At 34.5% G+C, this 26,714-nt stretch overlaps 1 protein-coding gene across 2 annotated transcripts in view; it reads right to left on the bottom strand.

The window, feature by feature from the left end:
• The window catches only part of TRIM33 (tripartite motif containing 33), an 84,307-nt gene that overhangs the window by 12,337 nt on the left and 45,256 nt on the right, over positions 1 to 26,714 (bottom strand). For both annotated transcript variants that reach the window (XM_036235060.1, XM_036235061.1), the window contains exons 5-14: positions 20,954 to 21,070; positions 19,292 to 19,406; positions 17,117 to 17,263; positions 16,527 to 16,644; positions 14,655 to 14,929; positions 13,916 to 14,080; positions 11,257 to 11,457; positions 4,351 to 4,483; positions 2,896 to 2,959; positions 767 to 926 (exon numbers count right to left, since the gene is read on the bottom strand). In XM_036235060.1, the coding sequence (XP_036090953.1) occupies positions 767 to 926; positions 2,896 to 2,959; positions 4,351 to 4,483; positions 11,257 to 11,457; positions 13,916 to 14,080; positions 14,655 to 14,929; positions 16,527 to 16,644; positions 17,117 to 17,263; positions 19,292 to 19,406; positions 20,954 to 21,070 (1,495 nt within the window). The remainder of the gene's footprint in view (positions 1 to 766; positions 927 to 2,895; positions 2,960 to 4,350; positions 4,484 to 11,256; positions 11,458 to 13,915; positions 14,081 to 14,654; positions 14,930 to 16,526; positions 16,645 to 17,116; positions 17,264 to 19,291; positions 19,407 to 20,953; positions 21,071 to 26,714) is intronic.

The raw sequence follows: 26,714 nt of genomic DNA, 5'->3' as shown, positions 1-26,714 counted from the left end.
GATTGTGACAATGTTAAAATATATCCTTTACCTAGCAGTTTGGGGGCACGTCCCAAACCAGTTCTGGAGGAAGAGGCAACGCTGCTCCATGCCCGAGGCTAAATCCGCTCTCTAAATCTACATATACTGCACTGAATCTGTAATACCCTGAGCTGAAATCTCTATGTGTCAACCATACAAAAAATGAAACATAATCTTGGGCAGAAAGAAAACAAGATCGAAATTTTAAACAAAGAGGAACTTGGGCCTTCCTTCATTCTATATTATAAATTCTATAAAATGTTCCATCTGGGCACTCTAAAATGGTTAATAATTCATAAGGCAAAGGCACTCTTCGAATCATAAAACTCTTTGATCATTAAACTTCTTTCATGTCAGCGGTCTTGATCTTGAACTTACAGGACCATGAAAACAGCCAAGGATATTTTGTGGCCCAAGACTCAATGTGACTTTTGAAATGATTAATAAATCAGACAAAGATAGAACCTTCTTTAGAATCGTGACAAAAATATCAACCAATTACAAACTAAAAGATAATTTGAAATGAATCCTTAACACTTAACGATTAAGTCTTTTTCTAATTATCACTGACACCTGGTTTAAAAAGTTGAGTCAGAAAAAGAGGTATTGGGCTTGTACCAGGTATAAAAATTCAGAAACAAACAAATGTTCGTAGAACCGCCATTTAGTCGAGTATACTGAGAATGGAAGAATCGGCGAGGTGGCCTTCTCAGTCAAGTCCCTGACAGAGCCCAGCGGATCTCACCATGCAGGCGCTCCTCCTGCCATCCTCTGTCTTTTCCTGCTTCACAGCCCCTGAAAAGCTGCATATCTCGTCTTCAGTCCCAGGTTCTTGCTTGACCTTCACTTGATCAGACTTGAAACTAAGACTTGCCTTCTCAGCAGTTCTTCCTGATGACCCGCAGCTAATAAAAAACAACGAAGATCACGTTTGTTCGACTGTGTGGTATACATAAAAACAATTACATGAAGAATGTCAAAAGAACTATTTATTAACTTCATAGTTCACAAGGATATTTCACAATGGTGTTAAAAGGAATGGAGTATAAACTTCATTTCCAATTCTTAAAAATATAGATCCAAATTTCAGAAGGCCTTAAAAACATTTTATGATGAGGCATTATACTAAATCATTTATGGGGTCTAGCAAACATTTTTCGAGGCTAGTAACATAGAATGTTGGTGTCTGCTTCTCTCTATGAAAGTAGTTTCAGTTCTACTCTACTCCCAAACGGCTGAAGAAAATGGCATCGACAGTGGTTCATGAGCCTCCTCAAAGGAACTGCTTCTTTAGCTTTTGAGGGCGGGGATGGAGAGAAAGGGATAAGGAACAGCAGAGAACCTAGAACGTTCTTATTTGAATCAACGTAATGATAGGCTAAGAGGACAGGCATGTGACTGATCCGTTCTCTCTAGACAACAAAGTTAAACTACTGGCAAGAAAAGTGAATAACTGGTAAGACTATATATATTACTACTAAGAATGACGACTTTTTTCACTTAATTTGTACTTTTCTTCTAAATTACTGATTATTTACTTAAGTATACTTTTAAAGTCAAGCAAGTGTTTTAAAATACACATGAACACATACAAACAAAAAATACACATGTATCTTAAAATCTTTCTTGCATTGTACTAAATTATATAAAATAAGAGTAAAACTCGGTCAATATTTACTGCATTTTATATTAACACAACACACGCTCTCTCTCCCCACAACCCCCTCTTCCTCACTAATGTGGCCAGATTTCTCAGAGAAATAAACGGCTGATTCCAGATCTGAGCCAGGCAACATACAAGATGAACCTGGAACATCATTTTGTAACAGGAAACAAGGAAGCTTTCAGAACTAAGGACAGAACTAAGTTACAGCCACAGAACTAAGGACCCAAACTTAAAAAGCTCTGACAGGATAAAATGGAACGCTTTAAGCACCAATAAAATATAAAGTATGGCTAAATATGAGTTCATAAAGTTAGAGAAAATAAAACTCATTGGTCACTGTTGGAGGGTGCTGAGAAATCAACTCATTATTATGAAAATAGGAATATAAAGAATCAATTCATTCTGCCTTTCTTATAACCAAATATGACAGAAATTTTCTCTTTACAGAAATATTCTAAAATAATAAACAGAATAATAATTAAAATATATCATTTTTCAACCAATAAAAAAAAATTAGAGTTAGGCAATGATTGCTAATGGTTGTTATCACAAAACAAACAAAAATCACCCAGACATTATATGCCCCTAACAAAAGAACACGGCACCACCATGAAGTATTCTCCCCCACATCAAGCATGAATTTCATCAAACCTCCTGATCTAAATACCAATCAGAGAAAAAACAGTAGGCGGTATATTCAAATGACAAAATGGGGAAACTCTGTATTGATAAAATACATTTCTTTAACCAATACACTGATTTTTACCTTAACATATCTACTGATAACCATATAGAGAACTTATTTGAACCATACTCAAAGAAACTATTTTTTAAGGCATTTATAGGAAATATTGAGAAATCTGAACATTAATTGGATCTTTACTGATTCTGAAGAATTAGCTATTAAATTTTTTTAGGTATAGTAATAGTTCTATGGTTACAAAATTTTTAAAACCTCGTCTTTTAGGTGAAATAGACTGAAATAGTCATAAAGGAAATTAGATGTCTGAGATTCGTTTCAAAATAATCCAGACCAAGAGAAAATGGGTAAGAATACAAAAGAATTAAGACTGACCATAACTTGGTAACTGCTGAAGCTAGGTGGTAGGTATCTAAGAGTTCACTGTAATATTCTAGCTTTAAAAATTTTTTTGAAAATTTTCTTAATAAAAAGAAGAAAATATAACTATTAATAACATAATACTCACCTGCCTCGACTACCAGTACTAGAGGTACTAGGGGGTCTCACAGGTGTGTGAGAATTGGATAAACCTGCAAATAATAAGTCAAAATGAATATCAATACAGATAAAAATAATCAGAATTCTACCTACTGGTTACAGAATTCAAGATGATTACAATGTAATTTAGTAATTCTTGGAAGTCAGACCTAGTTTTACTCTCCAAGTCAGGAATGGTGTATGTAATCATGGCAGACATCAATCAGTTTTCTCTGAGGTGAGCCCCGTTCTCAGAATCCTCCTCAGAACAACACTAGCCAATCCACGAAAACTAACAAATCAGGAGAAAGCTATCTGCCATCCCACCCCAAATCATCTGTAAAATACCCTACGCAGACTCCTATGATTCCTATTACTTCTTTCTTTTAGAAGTCCTGCAATAATCCTATTAAACCTCAAAAACTGTATGGCTCAAAAAAATGTATTAATGATGCACCTTGTGCAAAACCCACATTTACATTTGCACCATTCTTCCTCTAGAAATAATGAGGTAGTCTGTTTCAGTAAGAAAGAAATAACATTTAATTTACACCAGAAAAATATATTCTGTAACCACTTCTGCACCATCGATCTGTTAGGAATTGCCTTAATCAGTCATTCATGGTAAGAGAGCTAACAAAACAAATAGGATTTTGGAAGAGATCTGTATCTTATGGACTTGATTAGTCACAGTTTAATAGATTCCAATAAATTTGAGTTTTTGTTTTAAAATGACAATTTGAAAGTTCACTTGCCTTTCCTTGTTTTTTTTTTAAACAATGTTTCCATTTTATTTTTACAAAGTGTTTTAAATTTGGGCTGAAACCAAATAATTCTTCAACTGACTATCTATATCATAAAAGACATGGAAGTAAATGATACCATAAATCCAGCCAGGAGCATAAACACAGCTGGGGCTGAGGGAGAGGTACACCGGAGTTCTGAACCGTGTACACTACATATACATTAGTATCACTTCAGTCAGCTGAAGCCTGCCAACAGTATTTCAAGAAAAATAATTGGAAAGAGCAAGCAGAAAAAAAAATATGGTACCAAGATTGTTCATTTTATGTGGCTAGAATATAGTACCCAGTAGATTCTGAGTAAAGGAGCTCAATCTCCAGAACGGGGGTGGGCCTCATCCAATTAGTTGAAGACCTTAAGGGAAACCAGAGGAAGAAGGAATTTTACTTGCAGACTCAATACTAACATCAACTGTTCCCTGGGTCTCCAGGCTGGTGACCTGCCCTGCAGTTTTGGACTTGCCAGCCCTAACCGTCACAAGAATTAATTCCTAATCCCCTGCGCACGCATGCAAGTACATATGCATGCACGCACACACCCCACCCCCACCCCTATTGGTTCTGTTTTTCTGGAGAACCCTAATACATACACTAAGAGATATTTTTGTAAGGTGTTAAAGAAATAAGTAAGCCGGTTTTACCTGATGATCCTGGAGATAGGGCAGAGGGTCCTGGAGAGGGATTCATGGTACTTGTAGGCTGTGGGGGAAGGTGACTGCCTGAGATGTATCTACTTAGTAGATTATCTAAACTACTTGAACCAGCATCTTCCAACTAAAGAGAAAATAATAATAATAATAATAAATTTGCTTTGATTAAAGTAAAGAAGTTAATTTCATTAGTATAACTGCTTATGCTCAGAGTTTACTAATTAATAGATTATTCTATATCAAACTGAGCTTAACTGATGCTTCCTCAGGCTCTCCTGAGGAACCACACAGTATAAAATTTATATGCATAAAGCTGTAATTAGTATTATTCAATAAATACCCAGCAGATCAAGACAAAACCCAATAATCCACTAAATCCTTTATGTTCTAATATGAAAATAGCTATGACACATTGGTGCATTTGTCTTTTCTCAAAGTTGATGCAGGACCCAGTTTTTTCAGCATCCTTGTCTCATCTTCCCCCGTTTATTTCAGCATCCATACTTCTGCCAGAATCATCCACCCAAACAGAATTTAATCACGTCAATACCTAGCCTTAAAGCTGTGATTAGTCTACATACTCAGCAGAAAGCCCTTAGCCTGAGATACAAGGCCCCTTCGTCAACAGAAGACCGAACCCTTTTCTCATTTACGAGCAGTAGGCTCAAGCCAGAGAACTTGGTACTGTGACTTTGGGCTGGTTCCCAATTGAAGATAAGTTTCCTATCTTTAAAACATCCACCTAGACTGAGAACTGTGATGATGAAATGAGAAAATATTTATGTAAGAAATAGTAAACAGATACTATTTAATTATGAAAAATTATCTTAAGTAAAAGTTTATACTATTCCATATAAGAGATGGTCAAATTATTCTTAAATAACTACTAATCTTCTTGCTTACTAGTCTGTTTATGCTCACATTTGAAGATTACTTTTCCATGTAAATTTAATTCTCATTCAACACAAAAAACTGAACACATATACTTATTACTTGCCCTCCTTTCCTCTCCCAAAAAAAAAAAAAAAAAAATCACACTGATTTTCATGACTATAAAATAGGAAAAGATGGCATCAAAGTAGAAACTTTGGAAGAAATTATACATATGTAACCCAAGGTAGAACTGGATTGATAGAAAAATGACCCAGAATAAAGCAGCTCACTACATAAAAGACAAGGAGAGACTCTTCTGAAAAGTAAATAGGTTCGATATCGATTTATAATAAAACACTATCAACAAAGTAGGTATATATAATAAGTCCATAGCTAACATCATATTTAATGATAAAAAGCTGAAAGCTTTTCCTCTAATATCAGGAAAAAGAATGCCAACTCTTGCCACTTTTTGTCAACAGAATATTGAAAGTCCTAGCCAGAGCAATTAAGCAAGAAAAAGAAATAACAGGCATCCAACTTGGAGAGAACGAAGTAAATCTGTCACTATTTGCAAATGAAATGATATTATATGTAGAAAATCCTAAAGACGCCACCAAAAAACTCTTAGAACTAATAACAGACTCCAGCAAAGTTGCAGGATACAAAATCAATCAAGATTAGAACAACTAATCAAAATTATATGGAACCACAAAAGACCCCCAAATAACTGAAGAAATTCTGAGAAAAAACAAGGTGGGAGGTATCATTCTCCCTAATATTAAACTATGCAATAAAGCTACAATAATCAAAACAGTATGGAAAAGACCAGAGAGCCCAGAAATAAATCCTCATTTATAAGGTCAATTAATCTCTGACAAAAAGGGGCAAGGGTATACAATGGGATATACAGTCTCTTCAAGTGTTGTTAGGAAAACTGGACAGATACATGCAAAAGAATGAAATTGGACCACTCTCTTACACCATATATAAAAATGAACTAAAAATGGATTAAAGACTTAAATGTTTAAGACCTGAAACGATAAAACTAGAACACATAGGCAATAAATCTGACACTGCTCTTAATAACATCTTTATGGATATGTCTCCTTGGACAAGGGCAACAAATGAAAAAATAAACGAATGGGACTACACTAAACTAAAAAGGTTTTGCACGATGAAGGAAACCAACAAAATGAGAACACAACTTACTGAATGGGAGAAAATATTTGTAAATGATATATCCAATAAATTAATACCCAACCTAATACCAAAAAACAAACAATCCAATTGAAAACTGGGCAGAGGACCTGAACAAACATTTCTCTAAAAGCACATACAGATAGATGGCTAACAAATATATAAAAAAAAAAAGATGCTCAACATCACTAATCATCAGGGAAATGCAAATAAAAATCATCAATAAATCAACAAATAACAATTGCTGACAAGGATGTGGAGAAAAGGGAACCCTTGTGCACTGCTGGTGGAACTGTAAATTAGTGCAGCCTCTATGGAAAACACTATGAAGATTCCTCAAAAAATTAAAATCAGGGCTGCCAAATGATCCAGCAATTCCATTTCTGGGTATTTACCCAAAGAAAACAAAAACACTAATTTGAAAAGATATTTGTACCCCTGTGTTCACTGCCGGTTACTAGTAATAGGCAAGATATGGAAGCAACCTACACTTCCATCATTAGATGAATAAAAAAGATGTGATATATATACACAATGTAATATTATTCAAGAATAAAAAAGAATGAAACTTTTGCCATTTACAACATGGATGGACCTAGAAAGTATTACACTAAATGAAATAACTCAGACAGAGAAAGACAAATACCACATGATCTCACACGTGGAATCTAAAAATAAAAAAACAAGCTCACAGATATAGAAAAGTTTGTCGTTGCCAGACGTAAGTGGAGTGTGTGTGAAATGGGTAAAGGGGATAAAAAAAGGTACAAACTTCCAGTTATAAAATAAATATATCATGGGGAGGTAATGGACAGCATGGCGACTACAGTTAATAATATTCTATTGCATATCTGAAAGTATAAGAAAGTAAACCTTAAAAGTCCTCATCACAAGAAACCAAATTTTGTAAGTACATATGGTGACAGATGTTAACTAGACTTAACTGTGGCGATCATTTCAACATGTATAAAAATATCAAATCAGTTTGTTGTATGCCTGAATATAATGCCATATATAAATTATAGTTTAATTTTTTGTAAAAGTATATAGGCCTTTCTCATTAATGAAGTCTTTTTTCATTAAAAGCCTCTGAGACACAAGGAGCTGAAAATGAAAGTAGGCTGTGGGCTACCTAGAGGGACAATTGAGGCATATTAGTAGTTGTGCCTGCCCAGCGTTCACAGCTATTGGCCAAGGATTTACTCGTAAGCTGTAATTACCGGAGGATCCCTCACTGCAACTAAAGTCAACTGGAGGACTTGTGAAGAGGGGCAGCTCCTAATTTGGGCCACAGATGCAAGGTGGGCTACGGCTCACCTAAACATAAAAGAGGAGAAAATGAGTCAACCAAACATGAAAGTCCCATATTACCTATCTCTACCCCCACTCTTTTATACTCTCCAACCTGCAATTTACGTCTCTGGCCAGAGAGATATAAAACTGTCTAGGTTAGAAAAGTAGGCAGATTAGAAAGAGGTAAACCAAAAGTACATAACAGGGCTTCCATGACACCATTACATCTCCAACAAAGAAATGCTAGCTGAAACACTGACCTCCAGGTTTCACTAAACATGGATGAAGAGTCACCATAAATAAAGCATTCTTTGATTCATTAAACCAATGTTTTCTAAGCATCCTGAATAATAATAATAATAATAATAATAGTAGTAGTAGTAATAGTAATAATAATAAAATTAAAGCTACATGGAATATGTGTGATATAATTTCAATGAATTAAAAGGAAAAAGACAATCCACAGAATACAAATAATCAATGAACTTAAAATAACCAACCACAACAAATAAATATTAAATGAATCAACATTTTTACCTATCAATCACATTGGCAAAGAAGGAGACTGATTAATGTAGCCAGCGTTGGGAACATAGTACAGAAATGGGTATTCTTTAATATTTAAATTTGCAGATGAATATTAGAAACTCACACACAGCCTTCCCAAGACTTCATAATATCCAGTATAATATCAAACTAAGTTACTAATATGCCAAATATAAATTGTTTACAAAAAATAAATCATTAGAATACTACATCTATTAATCATAATCTAATCTGAACGGAATCTAATTTTCATTTATCTATTCAAAAAGTATTCAGGTTCATTATGTATGTCCTCAAAGTAGGAATTACAAACATGCATTATCACTATGCTGGAGATGGACAGCAGAAAGAAAGAAAAAATAACTCAGGTTAAGAGAATTCTATTTAAATTAAATCCTACTTTATACTGGATAGCGGTAATGATCAGTATTAAGATATAGCAACAAGTATCCAAAACTACCTTTGTATTTACTTCCTGTTGCATTACACAGTTAATGCTACCTTGTCTGCTTCCTGTGTAGCCTCCCACAGGTTTCTTTTTACTATACGATGGAAACAACAGGATAGGAGAAAAGTAAGTGATTCTTTAAAAGACGATAGGTTTGCTTCCCTTTTTATTTTTGGTTCAGATGGTTACTTCTTACTATGGTTGCGCTTTCTGTGGTAATCACCTCTAATCCCTTTTAAAAGTGAAAATAACAAGTGTTGGCAAGAATGTGGAGAAACTGAAATCCTCAAATGCTGCTGGTAGAAATGTAAAATGGTGCAGCTACTGTGGAAAAGTTGGGCAATTCCTCAAAAACCTAAACATACTCACAATATGACTCTGAAATTCCACTCCTAGAAATTCACCACCAGGTAAGTGGTAACTTATGTCCACATAAAAACTTGCACACACATGTTCCTTGTAGCCGAAAAGTAGAACCCCAAATGTCCATCAACTGATGAACAGATGTGGTATAACCACACAACGGAATATTCAGCCATAAAAAGGAATTAAGTACTGATATAGGCTACGACATGCTTGGACCTAAGAAACATTATGCTAAGTGAAAGAAGCCAGGCACAGAAGGCCACATATTATCTAATGCTGGTCATATAAAATGTCCAGAATAGGTAAATCCACAGAAAGAGAAGCGAATTAGTGGTTTCCAGGGGTTGAAAGAGAGAGAAATGGAGAGTGACTTCTAAGGGACAGAGTTTTTATTGGAGCGATGAAAATGTTCTGGAACTGGATAGCGGTGATGGTTGCACAATCTTGTGAATATACTAAAACCCACTGAATCGTACATTTTTAAAAGTTGAATTTTATGGTATGTAAATTTTATTTCAATTGTTAAAAGTAGATGACACTTGTAAATCAGTAAATAAAAGTAAGGTCTGCAAGGAAGAGAAGGTTCATAGGAGACGGTCTGGATTCTGTTCCTCCTAGCCCACATAAAAAAATTAAACATGGAAGGGGATATATATTCCAGAGCTTCCTGGCTTGACCTCAAAACTATTCTGGGCAAGAGGACAAGGAATGTCTGATATGAGCACCCCTTCCTTGATGCCCAACTTTTCAAAACATGCGCATCGACATTTCTACCATCTGGTCTGTGTGAGAAAGAACTGAACCAAGGTCAGAATGACCCTAGCAAATTACAAGTTTGACATTAGCGCCCTTCCTTCTCCCTTTGAAAGTTTCTCAAGAATTGGAACCAAGTCTTGTTTATCTTTCTGCTTAAAGCCCAAGGACTTTTGCATACAGTAAGTACACAGTAAAACTTGGGTGGCTCCTTTAACACTGTACAGACCTCTCTTGGGTTGCCCAGACTCTCACTACTATACCTTTCCAGGCCTACAGTCCCAAACTATTTCCCTGCCACATCTACAAATCATAGGGAGAGAATTGGACTTGTAATCAGGAGTCTGGGCTTTGAATTCCAACTTTTCCATTTACTGGGTGACTCTGAGAAAGTTACTAACCTATGACTTTCATCCATAAAAAAGGGATATTATACATCATATGTGATCATTCAAGCATTAAACTTATATACTGCCTGTGAACATCCTTTATAAATTATAAGCTTACGACTTACGAATTTTATTTTTTATAAATATATTCCAAAAGTTTCTATTCTATATAGTCTAGTACTCTCAGTGCCAATGTAACTACCATTTGCTTAGCCAAAATAGAACTCTCTTAATATAAGGAAAGTAATCAGAGTAAGTGAATTTACAGTGAGTTCGTGATTTTGAAACAATTTTGGAGTTATAGAAATGTCACCCAGTAAATTAAAACTAACACTTAGAAATCCATTAAACGCAATAAAATATAAAACAGCAGTCACAGAAAGTGTCCAGGGTCCTAGTGTCTTAGTAGTTTTACTGCTCTTTGTTCCCATGGTAACTCATGTGACCCAGTATAACCTTCAAAGTTTAGATTTACATTTAAAAATAAAGTGCTTTTGACTCAAATGAATTAATGAAATCTCAGAAGGCACTAAAAAATCATTTTCTTCGGTAAAAAGTTACAGGTGAAAGGTGCAGGACGCCTCAGAGACCCTTCGGGTTCCGCTCTGACCCTGCCCACTGCTTGCTCTCTCAGTGGACCCACCACGCCCGGTATCCATGGACTCGCCACCTTCTTCCTTTCTCAGTTCAACCTGTTTGCACACGGGGTTGATTATTCCCTTTGGGCCTAACATGAACTGACAAAGATCTGACCACATTTTGGTCTTGGGTCTCCTTTCTGGATCCAAACTCACACCAGGAGTGCCTCACCTAACACAAGGTTTGGTAGAACGATAAGCAAAGCTGACATCTTACAACTTTAAATATTAACAAGTGCTATGTAGTGTGTGTAACTTTAAAAAATTCAAATAATATTCTCTTTGGAAATTTCAAGTTTCATCTAAATTTAGAAACAACCAGCAGAAATATACACTCTAATTCTCTAATTCACACAAGGTTTTAAATCTCTCGTTCGACTTAAATACAAACCTGTATGGGCGGAATATCTGGCAGTGACGGAAGGTTCTCTGGGTTGGTAACTGAGGGGATCAGCTCTATTGCTGTAACAGACGGGCTGGTGGGACCGCGATTTGCACTTGCCATGGAAGCGGTGGTAGGGCTGGTGGGGTTGATGGTGGTGTTGTGCACCGACACGACGGGGAAGGGTCCAGCATGCCCCGGGTTTGAGTGCTGTGAGGAAAGGAGATGTTATCACTACTGCATCTGCCGGGACATCCTATTGTGAATAAACCTTGACAGCAATTTTTAATTTTGGAAAGATGCACAAGTTGAGTGTCTGAAACCTATGGCTGAGAAACAACGAAGTACATACTCTCAAACTTATATGGGAAAAGAATAATTCAAATTAACCTTTTGTAGTATATAGGAAAAAAAGAGACTTGGCAATAATTTTCAACCTGTCAGGCTGGTGATTTGATCATATTTCAGAGCAAAGATGAATGTGATTTGATCTGGAAGGCCCCGAGTTTTCAAACAGCATACCAGGAATGTCCCTTTTCAGTCTATATACCTCTTTGACTCGTCTTTTTAAAAATAAAAGTAATTAACTGTGTAACTGTATATTGTGTATTGATACAGTAGAAAGAATGACAAATCTACAAACAAAAATATGACATCAATTCCTGATTCTAATACAGTGTGACTTTAGGAAGATCATATGATTTCAGTAATTTAGAAATGTGGATAATAATGAATAAGAATGAATGGATACCTGTCTCATTGTGAGGGCTGTGTGACGAGCGTCATTTACGATAATATAGATGAAAAGCGTTGGGAAACAAATTACTACACACATAAATAATTTAAATATTTAAAAATTTAAAATTCTAACAGGGATTTCTGTAGAGGCCCTGAAAGTAAAAGGGAAATGATTTAAGATGGTCGGTCTGCTACTTTAGCTTCTACACTCTTCCTAAAGGGGTACCTGGCTCTAGTAATACTTGAAGGCTTTCCCTTTACTGAGGGGGTACACAGGTATGTGAACATTTTCTAAGGAAATAAATTCCCAGTTCCTCAATCTTCATACGTACTTTTTTCCTAAAGAAAACCCAATTTACCTAAGAATGTGCTGTTGTAGGCAGGTTTTTTCCTACAACTTCTTTCACAATTGCCCTTCTCACCAAAAAACAGCAACCCTCTGACCCATTCCTAATCTTATCTAGCACATTGCCCCAGGGTGAAAAAAGCTCTAAGAGAGATAAGCGAAAGCTCAGTTGGAAGTAGAGCTGTCAGGTGGGCTGAGAGGGTGCCAGGCTCCAAAACCTGGGTAACAAATCGCTGAGTGGGTTCTGAGACTCGATGATCAACAAAAAAAATTTAGCAAGACCTGAAGAAGCTGTCATCTAATAAGAAAATGTTTAACATAGTTTTGATAGCTCACCATGAGATTCAGCTTTGATAATCTAGAAAAAGTTCAAAGAACTGAAGAAAATTATTTGAATTCCCAGATACATACTTTTGTGAACAAGATTCTCAATTATCACATGAAAACAAAAACAAAAAAAACAAGCTAGTAATAAAAACAGATATTGAATTCTGACTTACTCTAAAATAAGTAACAGACGACATATATAACTGAATAGGAAGGGGGCAAGGCTCTCTTATCTCAAGGAAATGTAGATCTAAAAGAATTTTACTTTTCTGTTTCCTAATATTCTTAAATGGTATAAATATATGTTGTTTAAACGCTTATACAGAACTAACTATAATGAAAATCTGGTCCAAAGGAAAAGTTGTAAAGCTTTTAACAGCCTTATTGTTATTGGAAATTTAAGAATTTCTAAATTAGACATTCTTCCTACAGAAACACTGCAACAGATTCATAATTTTATCAAACACAAATGTACGTATTACAAAATTCTACAGAGGAAACAGAAGAGAGATTCAAGCCGCTTGAGAAAAGGGAGTATAAAATTTTAACTTTCAAAAGAACTTGCTACTGTATTTGGGACCTCAGCAGGTTCATTTACTAGAATAAAATGTGTTTTACTTTACAATGTCAATATGTGAGGGGGAGTGCATATTTTTCAAAAGTCTTCCCAGAACTGTATTATTTTATAACTAGAAATCCTATGTAAAATTAGCCTAATTTTAAAATCATGTCTGCCATACAAAGAAAATCTACTACTGTTGAGGCAAAGATTAGGAAACAAGTCTCTAAATACACTTATTTTTAGAAACAGGCATATCTATATCCTAAAAAGTAAAATATTAAGTGAAGGGAAAAAAAAGCAGTTTCATTGTTTTCAAAGTCCTTTTTTGTGTATGTATTAGATTCAAAATGTCACATTCAAAAAAACAGAGGAACAATTTCAAAAAACTAAGTTTCTAATCTTGATTTTATCATAATCTCTGTGATTGTCAGTAAATAACATGTTCCTTTGTAAAATGAATTGGTTGGACCAGATTAGAGGTTCTCAATCCATAATGAGTTTACTGGCATCAAAGAAGCACTTTAAATTAATACAAAACTTTACGTGTATGTGTATTTTTCTGGGACAGGAAGATATACAGCATTAACTAAATTCTCAAAGTATCAACGATCCCTGCAAACAACAACTGATTAAGAAAAATGGCATCTTTTAGTTTTAAAATTGTATGACTCTTACAAACGTAACTCTAGGCATACTTGTCTTTGGAGGTGCGGCTGCATCATGGAATACTGGGGGCCGCTGTGCCTGGGTATCCCTGGTATCCGGGCAGCATTCTGGGCCAATCTCATCTGATGGGCTTGGAAAGCTCCACAGTTCATGTTGCCTCTTTGCATTGTTTGCACACTGATCAATCTTGGAGGCTACAAAAGGTAGAAATTGCATTTATATAATAATATTTTTTAAAAATTTATCTTTCCATTATAAAATGTTTTAGTCAGGATTTGGAACGGCATAAAGTAAACAGTAAACGTCATTCTCTTCATCTCTAGCCCCAATCCCCTCCTCTCAGTATACAGGTGTGTTTAAAGCATTAACTTATCCAACCCTGGATTAATAGTTGTTATTTGGATAAGAGTTGGGAGAGCAGAATAGAAATAATTTGAACAAAGCCTAACAGATATTAGACAAAAATAATCTGGTTCTTTGGCCCAAAACGACATGTGGAAAACAAAAAAAATTGGTATGGAGGGATAAAAACTTGTGTACCTCCATAGCACAAGTAAGTTAATTTTGTTTCCTATGGTAAATATTTACTTACTGGACTTCCTCACACTTCCTCAACATCCCTGCGTGACCCAGAGCAAATATTTAAACTCTGACCTTTGAGCTCTGTCCCTGGTGGTAACTTTAAAATGTGTAACTCACCTATGTAGGACAGAATATGGTCTTAAAGCCGGCACGATTTATATCAATCTGTAGTGATACAACACTTACCTGCTGTTGTAGCATCTGAGGGGCTGCTTGTCGTGGGTGCTGCTGTGTTGTTGTCGTTGTTGTTGGTACAGGAGCGGGTGGCTGCTGCATCCTCATCTGTTGCAACTGCTGATGCTTCTGTGCGTACACTTGCTGCTGCATGTGCTGGAGTCGAAGCTGTGCTAAGTTAATCTGTCCAGGAGTTTTACTAATGTGGTTTGTCCCAGGAGGAACCTGCCCAACTACGACATTAGGCGTGTAACCAGGAGCTGGTTTACTCTCTATCACTAGATTACCTGAAGGATTAAAAAAGGAGAGTAATTGGCAAATAATTGACTAATCATCTACTCTGTGGATTAATCACTATCTTTTCTTTTCTCTGACAACTCTCAGCACTCAAAACTTCCAACAGTAAAGGAGGGATGAGAGCTAGGTTTAAAGATAAAAATTAGAAACTTAATATAGTTCAAAGCCAAATAACTAATTATTCAGAATAACATATTTATTATTTGCCCTTATTCTTTATTTATGTAGATGTACAGAAAAATGAAGAGCTGAAAGAGCTGTTACTACAAGGCCACAGAGTCAGTCTAAATCAATTCTCTTTTAACAAGACTGAAGAATACTTAAGATTACTATGCTCACTTCATATGCCTTTGAGTCACCAAATGTGTACAGAGTACTACACTGCTACAAAGCTTGTCTTCTGTGGAAATGGTGAATGTCCTTAGAAATGACAATTTTTCTTACTTCTCACAGAGCCCATTATTTTCTAATCTAAATAGAAGGCAAATTTTAGGAAGGTCTGATCTAAGGTAGAGTTGGCAAACCTTTCCTATAATGGGCCAGATACTTTAGAATCTTCAAACCACGTAAGATCTGTCAAATAACCTGTTTTTTGTTTTTATAACCCTTTAAAATGTAAAAACCAATCTTAGCTACCCTGTCATGCAAAAAGTTTGCTGATACTTGACCTAAGACTACAGCCACATCTGAATATATACAAAGATTATTTTTTTACAGAAGGCCATCTAGCTCTACCTTTATAGTTTCCAGTGATGAGGACTTGACTTCTTTAACAGTGAATTAACTCAATCTATACACAGGTCTAGCTACTGAGAAAGTTTTTTGGGTTTTGTCTTAAATTAAGCTATTCATCTGTCTCTGTAACTTTCACCCATGGTCTTCAGGTCCACAGTGTAGAGTAACAGAAGCAAAGTCTGTTTCTCTTCCATGTGAAAAGAGCTACTCTTATTTTTCAAACATCGCTCAGGACATGACTTTAGGACACATCGGCATCCTGGAGACCCCCCTCTAGAGCAGGGACCCCAAACCCTAGGCCGTGGACTGGTACCAGTCTGTGGCCTATTAAGAACCAGGTTGCACAGCAGGAGGTCAGCAAATGAAGCTTCATCTGTATTTGCAGCCACTCCCCAGGGCTGGCATCACCGCCTCAGCTCCACCTCAGATCATCAGGCATTAGATTCCCATAGGAGCACCGGTCCCTGGTGCCAAAAAGGCTAAAGACCACTGCTCTAGAGGACAATTTGGTACAATTAATATACAAACTACTAAGGACCTAAGAAATTCTCCCAGAGAATAAAGACCTGTTTGCTGAGTTTTCAATATGAAAGAGTTGACGTCAACTTTAAAGATGCGGGGAAAATGTTAAAAATGACACACATTTTTAAAAACTACACAGAGGAGACTCAGAACATTCTTAAAGATGTAATGAACACAACAATTCAACTGAGTTTCCAATGAAGAATGTATTTTCCAAGAAGTTTATATGTTAGGGTAAAGTTAGAAAACTTTATATAAAATTTGCTTTAGATGTTTTCCCCTCCTAATTCAGTGTTCCAAATTATAGTCATAAAACATATCATTTCTCACCTAAATTGACGACATTCTTTGCCCAGAAGGTGGGATCGCAGTGGAAACGTATCGCTCCATTAGCAGCAGGGACAGGGTCACACCGTGCTTTCAAAATATGGCGCAACTGAAAAGTAATCTAAAGGAGAAAATTTACATTAGTCTTAAAGTTAAATATCACTGGAGAAAACATATAATATAACATATAATATAAACATATAATAAAAGCTCATGTAGCTCCACAGTGTCAGTCTCAAATGAGGCAACATCAATATTTTAAAAAGACTACATTAGCAATCAAATGCACATTCTAGAATTTCTGCCATTTCTGATTATAAACCAAATTATAATACTAGGTATCTTTAAAACAGTAAATACTGTATGATTCCATTTTTATGAGGTTCTAGAAAATACAGCATCAGATTAATGGATGTCTAGAGTGAGGGGGAGAGGGGAACAAGGATACTTTTGTGGGTGACAGAGATTTTCTATTATCTTGATGTAGCGGCTGATGACATCTGCTAAAATTCAAAATCTACGCTTTTAAACAGTTCATTGGATGTAAATTTAAAAGTCAATTTAAAGAAAAACAGAGATACGATGTGTCTCACCAGTCGTTTGCTGTACAGTAGTGCTGTGCTACTGCCACTTGCAATTGCCCAGTTTGTAAAGTTCATAACATGCTTCACCTGCCTGGAAAGGCCTGTGATGTCATTTTGCTGCTGTATTAACTTCATCTGTCTTTCTTTTGTAACATTCTGAAACAGAACAAGAGGTTCTCTGAAGAATTCTATATGAAAAAAATCAACTCATAACTTCTACTACAAATAAACACAATACCTATACTTCTTCTTAAAAATGGGATAAGTTAACAAGCTTCTTGTTATTTAATGAGCCTTTGATCAAAGGAAAAAGACACTAATAAAAGTAGAACTAAACCTTAGTTCCTTAAGCTAAAAAGGACATTTTCCTTCAAAAGGTGAAATGTCTGTTAAAAAATAATGTCTTTCTTTGAGTGTAATCCAATATACAGTGTCCCTGGCAAAATGAGCTGACCTTAGAAATAATTTTATATAACCCTAACTCTACATCTTTCAGCCCAAAAGACTTTCTGTTACCAGTGCCACCTACTGGTATGGCATGAGGCTGACGCTGAAATCTCTTCTTTTAAAAACTTGAGCTGAAATGAGAAAGATAAATTCCAGAGCTCTATAAGTAGGGTCTAGGGAACCTTTTAATATAACAAAAAGTTCATAAAGAACAAGCAAGTAAGTTAGAATTGAAGGAAAGACTAACTTGGAGGAAATGCTGTAAAGGAAAAAATAAACTGCTTTCTGGGAAATAAAACCCCCAGAAAGGGTAGCTGATAACTCTGTAGGTCAACATTCAACAAGCCAAACAACCTATGTACTTCATTGTTAGCCACTTTTTTACAAAAATGACTCAACTTGGTTTGCTGGGCAGTTTTAATCCTAAGGAAACAAGTGGCTCATTTTACAACATAAATCAATGGATAACAGTATTCCGCTGACAGAAGTTTGACAACTTCCTTGGAAATAATCCCTCTTATAAAACTTTAATGTTACTTTATGAAGTTTAAGAAAATATTACACTGGAAAACATCTAGTGTTTAAATTAACAGCATGTTTGAAGTATATGGCATATTTACGATTAGGTAATTATGTATATTTAAGCATTAAGAGGAAGCTTTTAATTCAAAAGTCCCTGGAATGGTTTAATAACATTATTTTAAACCTATAGTTAAAGTGTATTTACAGTAAATTTAAAAGTGTCAAAAATCATTGCTTGCTCAGTCCTCTTTCTAGTCACACAAGTCCTCTTGAAAACAAAAATCTATTAGGGTTAAATGCAACTGGCCGGATGTACAACAGGTAAGAGACCTCAGCTTTAACAATAAGTGTTAGGTTAGAGTACCTTTTCCTCACAATTGAGTCTCAATGGAAAGATGGAATTCACATTCCAATGATATTTCTTTCATTTGTATGTAACTATATATCTAATATTTCTACAGTGTTCTACAAAGAAATGAAACAGAAAAAAGTCTACTATGGAAAACTTGAGGTTAATAGTAATGAAATTAACAAAATACTCACATAAATTGTTACTATTCAATGGTACAGAAAATACAACCCTGTATCATCTGAGCCAACTTAATAGCACAAAATTCTGAGAACCAATCAACTGTGGTCAGTAGAGAGGAGTTTGATTAAAACTTAATTTGGATTTCACAAATTGTCCGGATTCTCATCTAGAAATTTACAGCTACAAATTATCTCAAAATATGCAAAACAAAGACCTAATACAACAAAAATATCAGTAAGTTTAAAGTTTATAAATTTCAAAATAAGCAGCGTTTTCAGCAAAACTATAGAATATTTTAAAAATAAAATGAAACAAAATGACTCAACTGGACTCCCAATATACACTCACAAATATGTAAAAGTTAACGTGGACCTATGGGGGGCAAGGTCCTGGGTCAGCTTTGTCTTCTTTTACATCACATTCTAGTAATAATTCTTTCATTCATAAGAGGACAACACTATCTCCTAATCTGCAGCTAAAATCAGTGGTATTAAATGGTGCTGCAAAGTCACTAACTCAAAAAAGTATTTTCCAATAGAACATGAAAAAAATTTTTTTCTTTAGTTTACTTCCATACACGCCCCCCTATCCCCACCAATCTAAAAAAAAGCTTTTATTAAACATTAAAAATAGCTAAGGAGCAAGAGAAGCAATTTTTGTTCAATCTGGGCTTTGAACCATACCTCTAGCTGCTGTAAGAGAGATTTTCCTTTCTTATTAATTTCATTGATAAGGGTGAAAATGGCCACTTTAATTTCCTGTTCTACTCGTTTGTTAGTCTCATTTACTTCTTTTATCCTGAATAAGAGAAATGCATCATTAGGTTATCAACTTAACCTACATCTCTGAATCAACTATTACAGAAATTCATCCAACTAGACATTTAACTGAGTAAAACTTTTGTCAAAATGTACAACTTACGGTTCAGCAGACCTGACCATTGAATTTGGTACAAAAGATGTATGTATATAGACAAAAGAATGGACTAAATATTTAGCCATTTTAAATTAAGTTCACAAAGGCCAGTTTATTAATCTAGATAGCAATCTCCTTTAGTTTCTATGACACGTGATATACAAACATCTGATATTGGGGATTGCTGGCTACTGTCCAATCTGGCATATTGGTTCTACTTAATCTTAAGGCTTTCCAAGAACAATGTGCAAAAAAACAATGTTGTAATAAATTATCTTTTGAAAAGTACGAATTAAGCTTAGAAGCATTTATTTTCACTTATAACTTATCCACTTCGAATGTTGGCTCTGATACGCCCCTTTCATATGTTCTTCTCAAAATGGTTTCCTATCACATACAGTTGAGGGCATGAAACACTTGCAATCCATTTTTTAAAATAGCTGTTAGATGTTTCAGAAGTAAGTGTAAGTTCCCATTGTGGTTATGAAAGTTTTGGCTGCAAAAATAAAATAGCTGATATCTTGCTACTATTAACAAAAGAGAAAGGGGGAAATCCCACCAATATAAATAAGTAAAATGTTAATCAACCATAAAAAGAAGCCTTCAACTTTTATACACTTTACTTCTGTACAAACTATAACTTACACTTTCAATCCCTAAACTGACTTTCATTTGCCAAAATCAAATTTGAGTAAATTTAATACACTCAGATATAGTAATAGTTTTCTCTCCTTTGTATATCAGTGTTGTGCACTTATTTGAAAATTTTATTCAATTCTGTCCTTTTCTTATTAAAGTGAGTGGAAGACTGTTTAAGAAAATGAGAGTGCTGGGTTACTAGTGATAAAAAATATGGGACTCAAACTTAAAATAATCTTCCCAAAGACTGAAATCATTAGACTTGCTGAAAGCAGAAAATAGCCACGGTCAGACTCTCATTGGATTTAAGCATTTCATTTGTGAAGAAAGAAAAAAAATGAATGCACATTAAAAAATGGAGACAGGTCATCAAAGAATGTGTTTAAAAGGGGAAGTATCGTTGGAGATGTTAATGCTTTTTTTAAAAGCTTTCTGAAGATGAAATCATCAATCTCCCCTACCTTTTGCAATCTTATAAATCATAAACTTCTCGTTCTACTTCTCTACAGATTCAGGACCACATATACAAAATATGTACAACACATATATACCAAAATATGACACTGCCATGTAAATCAACACTTATTAATTACTAAATAAAGGTGTATTCAAAAGTTTGGTCTATTAAACTTAACTAATACTATAATCCAAACTCAAACTTATACCATTTACTCCTCCAAAAAAATAATGTTTTCTATATATGTTTAATATTAAAAAAAAAAAAAAGTAAACTGGACCCAATGTGTTTAAGTCCTTAAAATGAAACTATGGTTTTAAGGCAACATACTTACCTATTCTGCACCTGAGTAGCTGCAAAATGAACATAATTTTTCTTCTCAAGTAGCTTAGCCAGTAGATTCTCAATTGCACCTTTCTGGTTTTGAAAAGCTTCTTCCAAAAATTGATACCTTAAAACGAAAACAAAAACTACATTTAAAACAAGAAATCTATGATTAAGATTTTGGAAATGAAGAACTGCTACATGAGTAAATTTTAAAATCTTAAATGATCAACATTCCATGCTGGCCACACATACCAACACATACCTGTCCCTGAGAAGCCATTGTAAGACAAAAAAAACATTACTCAAAAACTGTTCAAGCGCTCTTACATTAGTGTTTCGATTCAGGATTACTTTTTAAAAATCCAAATGCTGGCATAAGTTGTATACATTTTAAATCATAAAATACGACCACATTATAGAAAATATTTTCAAAGGTGAGAAAACCGCCCTAATTTCCGACATCATAAAATCACTGCTACCACTATAATACATAGTTTCTTAGTCTTTTTATTATGCATTTTAGTTGCAAGTGTAATCATAATGTACATGCAATTTTGCATGACTTTATTCTTTATCTTTTTACAATCATCGCTTGAAATAATTTTCCAGTTCCAGATGTTATACTGCCAAAATTTTCCAACAGTTTTATCAATTAAAAATATCATCGACACCAGTTTTATTGTAACTTTGTCAATGTGAATAATATATGTTAAGATTTTCTAATATAATAGTGAAAAAAATTAAGAATTGATAGCAAAGACTAATTTTTTTGGTTACTAGGAAGGTAGAATAATTTTCTTTGCTAGTTTTATATCCTTTGTGTAAATTGCTCATTAAGTCGAATGTTTTAGAGTTTCTTCTATATGTTAGAAATATGACTAAAAAATCCATTATTGTTCATATTCTCATAATAGGCACAAATATGAAATGATGTGACACTGGCAGAGCTATAATGGAGGCAGATATAGTCTGCAACAAGAACACAGTGTTTAAATTAAATCTGTCTCAATACCAAGGAAAGCTTCACAGAGAAGTCAGAACAGTACTATCCTATGCTAAATGTAGAGGCATATTTGGGGAACTACGAATACTTCAGTACAGCCAAAGAAGGCCATGCAAAGGTCAAAATATGAGACAATAACTAATAAAATCCAGAGCTAGACTGTGAAGGGCCAGGTATACCATGCTAATTTTTGGATTTTCTTTTCTCAGTAATGGGAAACCCTTGAAGAATTCTCACCAAGATGTAATAATCAGACATGCATTCTAGGACAATTGTCAGACAAAAAAATAAATGATCTGAAGAGAGAAGGGGCGGACCAGCTAGAACTCTAAGAGTGGCTCAGACAAGATTATCAAGGTACAGTACTAGTTGGTACAGCTCAACAAACAAGTTTGAACAATGAACTTTGTCAGAGATCAGCCTCTTCTGTTATTTGGGAGTTTAGATGGCTTCAGTTAAAGTAAGGTCCATGGTATGACCTAGAAAATGAATGTCTAGCTAAGGCAGATTCAAAAAAAGGGTCAACGAATAAACAACATGGAAGTAGTTTTGACTACAAACTACTTCTGATTTTCTTAGCTAAGAGAACAAACTAACACTGCATTTTCTTTTTTAACTAATCAAAATTATAGCTGAAATACTTCAGAAATGTGGAGGAAGAAGAATAACTAATAAAGGGGTAAGCATAACTGGGATTAACATGTAAATACATGAAAGCAATTTCTCTAGATTCTAATCTTGCATATGAAGTAGGTATTCTTAATGTAGGCTGTCATAATGAGCTATTTTGAGTATTTCAAAATGTCTAAGTAAAAATTATATTGGCCCATGATTTAGTTAGAACAAGTTAAAAGTAAGACTTTTTGTGCCTTTGGCTAGAATTATAGAAACTCAGTATAATAAATATATCATTGGTTATCTGGTTTTAAATAAAATTAACCCTCATGCTTATATTGTTTTCTTATTGAGAAATATATTATTTAATGCAGTTTGCTAAGATGTTTTTGAAACAATGGTTCTTGTAAGAATATGAGATGAATCTTATTATATTAAGTCCTAACCTGCACAGGGATGCTACTCTGCTTGCCAAATATTATAACTGTCAGTGTGTATAACAACTGGTAAGATTTTACTCTGGCACTTCTAGAGAAATATATCATCTTAGTTTGTATTCAAAGTGAATATCTAAAAGTAACATTTTAAAAAGTTGGTAAAGTAGTAATTCTGACTCAGTTTCTTTTTTAATTCAGTTATTCCATTTAAAAAATTACAGAAAATTTCAAACATACATTATAGTAGAAGCTCAATTCCACTGAATCTATCATCCACTTTCAACAAGTATCCATTTATAGTCGATTTTGTCGAAACACCTACCCACTCTATTCTCAAGATTACTTAGAAAAAAATCCCAAACATCTTATTTTATTTAAACATTTATCAATTGATAGCTAGCGATAGCTAGCCTGTTTTGAGAACTTACTATATTTTCAGGCACTGAATACATCTTACATGGATGCTCTCATTTAATCTTTAGAAAAACTTAATGATGTAGGTATTACTGTCCTCATAGTATTAACTGGGTAATCTGGAAAACCCTCTCAGTGTTTCAGTTCAGCAGATAAATCTGAAATAATCATATTTATCTTATAAGACTATTCAAGAATTAAATAGGTCAAAACACACAAAGCACTTAATAAATACAGTACTTTGCTTACTAAACAAAAAAAAAGGAGGCTTAATGTTTGTTATGACTGCTATTTTAAGTAATATTTTTAAATAATTTGCATTGTTACAATATAAAACCTCAATCCTACAACAAAGACACAAAGGCTTCTTTGCACAAAAAGACGTCATAAGAGTGTTCTGAGAACATTTTTAAATGAGGCTGTGTTCCTCATTTAAGGCTCTATATGCAGGGGTGATGTTAACAGCAAGAAGAGTTGAAGAGAGTAGGAACTCTGAGCAATCATGATGAGAAGCTAAAAGGGTGGAAATTTTAAGAAAGCTTAGGGAAGATATTAGGATTCTTGCAAATAGAACAGAGAACAAAAGCTAACTTTAAATGGGGCACACAGTGACATCAGCTGATATTTCAGTTACATAAGACTTCATTAGTAGAACAGGCTGTTACTTTCTATTGCTGTCTTCAAATTCACTTATCTTTTCTTCTGTAGCTATAATCTGCTGTTAATCCCATCTAAAATCAAACAGAAAAAAAAAAGGGAGGGAATAAGAATAGAACAGTAAATTCTGAGGCAACTATAATAACACTAATAGGTGTATAGTTGGCATCTCCAAATTGGGAGACAGAAGAGAAAAAAAAAATGGAAGAAACTGTAATAATGGAGTAAAATTTTCCAAATTTGATAAAAACCATAAACCTACAGATCTAGGAAGCTTAACATCTTCCAAGCACAAGATTTTAAAAATTAAAGTATATTATTTCCGAACTGCTTAAAGCCAGTAATAAAGAAAAAAATCTTAAAAGTAGCTAGAGGGAAAAAGATACCTTATGTACAGAGTAATAAAGATAGTGGAGTAACACCTTTAGAGTACTAAAAGAAAACTGTCAGCGTAGAATTTGTTGTCTAACAAAAATATCTTTCCAGTTTGATGGTGAAATTTAGGGGATACGTATGTTCAATATTATTCATTGTGATAAGAGTTTCACAAATATATACCTATGCCGCCAGAAGACATAGATCTAAAAGACCTGGACCTTGATGCATGGCTGTGGTTAGAGTAACCTGCCCCTCTACCACCTCTAAAGGACTACAAGGAAGTTACAGCAAAGCTGTGGGCCAGAGTGAGGAAGGACCCTCAGAAGCAGCAGCCACAGAGAACCCTGCATGTGGAGTCTGAGACACAGTGCCATCATCTGGTAACTCCATTCTGGAAATTCAATGGTCCCAACCAGGCAGTGAGTGCTTCCATGCACTGATGAAAGGAAATTTAATCTTTGTTGAGGAAAGCATCATAACTCCAGACAAAAAAAAAAAAAAAATCTGCATAGATAATTTTTCAAGGAAAATGAGTTGATAGGTTAAAATAGTCATATCTAAGGAAATATGGCACTTTGAACAAAAATCAACAGAAAAACAAAAATAAAGAAGACCCATTAATAGAAGCAAAATATCTATGCTTACTATATTTAAAGGATGAAATCCAGTAAATATTCAGGCAAAAAGTAGGTAAAAAATACAAAGGACCTCTAACTTTTTTTTGGCAACACTCTGTGAACCTATAATTTCATATCTCAAAATAAAAAGTGTTTTAAAGGGAAGGGGTAAACTGGCAGATTTAAGTTTTTAAATGCACTGGATGGGTTTTAATGGAAGCTTCACATGGTTAAAGAGAATAACTTGAACTGATATTGTTCAGAAGAAAATGCCTTTGTTTTGCATTCTGAATTTTAAAAATATGGGAAAAACACATAAGTTAAGAAACATGGAGAACAGTATGAGGGGATCTAACACACATCTAATTGGAGTTCAGAAGAAACAAGAAGGGAACAGCTATATTATTTGGAAAGATTACTGATTAAAACACACATTCCAAAGATTGAGAAAAATCGAACCAAAGGAGGCATCTTAAAAAGCAGTCAGAAAACAAAGATAGGTTACCTGCAAAAGAATAACACGTAGAAAGTTTGCTGACCTCTTAAGAGCAAAGAGGAAATGTGCTTACAAAACCAATGTGTTAACAAAAAATAACCGGCAGTCTACACATAAAACGCTATACACAGCAAAAATATCTTTCAAATATGAGAGCAAAATAAGGATATTTTGGACAAATTAAAACAAAATTCACTGAAACTTATTAATATTCAGTCAAAGGACCGAATTCATACAAGCCACCTTCTCTAACCACGATGCAATTAGATTAAAACTCTATTAAGAAAAAAAAAAAAGATGTTTTCCATGTGTTTGGAAGTTAATAATAAAAAAAAGCTATGGCTGACTCTTGAACGAAATGGCTTTGAACTGTGGGGATCCACTTATATGTGGATTTTTTTCAATAAATATATAGTTGGCCCTTGTAACCCTGGGTTTTGCATCTGTGAACCCAACTAACTAAAGACTGAAAACAGTACTTCTGATAATCGATTGGGACTTTGTGGATGTGAAAGGCTGACTGTACGCATTGTTCTACACCACTGTATCTAAGGCACTTCAGCATCTTCAAATATGGTATCTGCAGGGTGTCCTGGAACCAATCCCCAGCAGACGCAGAGGGACCGCTATGGTTAAGTTTTGGAGAAGTCAAAAGTTACATACAGATTTTCAACTACATGGCAGGTCGTCATCCTTAACTGTCATGCTGTTCAAGGGCCAAGTGCAGTCTTTAACCTATCCACTGTTCAAAGAAGAAACGATGGAAACTAAAAAATATTTTGAATTGAACTATTAAAATACTTTGTATCGAAATAAGGTAATACTTAATAGGAAATTACCATTTATTAGGGGAAAAAAGATGAAATTTAGTGAGCCAAGCATTCAACTCAAGAAGGCAGAAAAAAGTAAAATAAGTCCAAAAAAAGTAAACAGAAGGAATTAAAATAAAGAAAGAAAATAAAGGACATCAAGCCAAAACTTGGTTCTTTGAAAAGACTTAAGATTGACAAATCTGTGAAAAGACTGATCAAGAAAGAGAGAGAAGGTATAACTAAAACATAACTTTGCAAAACTGATAAAAGAAACGGAAAATCTGTACCACAAAGAATCTGAATCTATAGTTAAAAAATAAATATAACCAAAAACTTCCT

The sequence above is a fragment of the Rousettus aegyptiacus genome, unplaced genomic scaffold (assembly GCF_014176215.1).
Source record: "Rousettus aegyptiacus isolate mRouAeg1 unplaced genomic scaffold, mRouAeg1.p scaffold_m13_p_17, whole genome shotgun sequence".
Lineage (NCBI taxonomy): Eukaryota > Metazoa > Chordata > Mammalia > Chiroptera > Pteropodidae > Rousettus > Rousettus aegyptiacus.
This window is presented reverse-complemented; position numbering and strand designations above follow the sequence as displayed.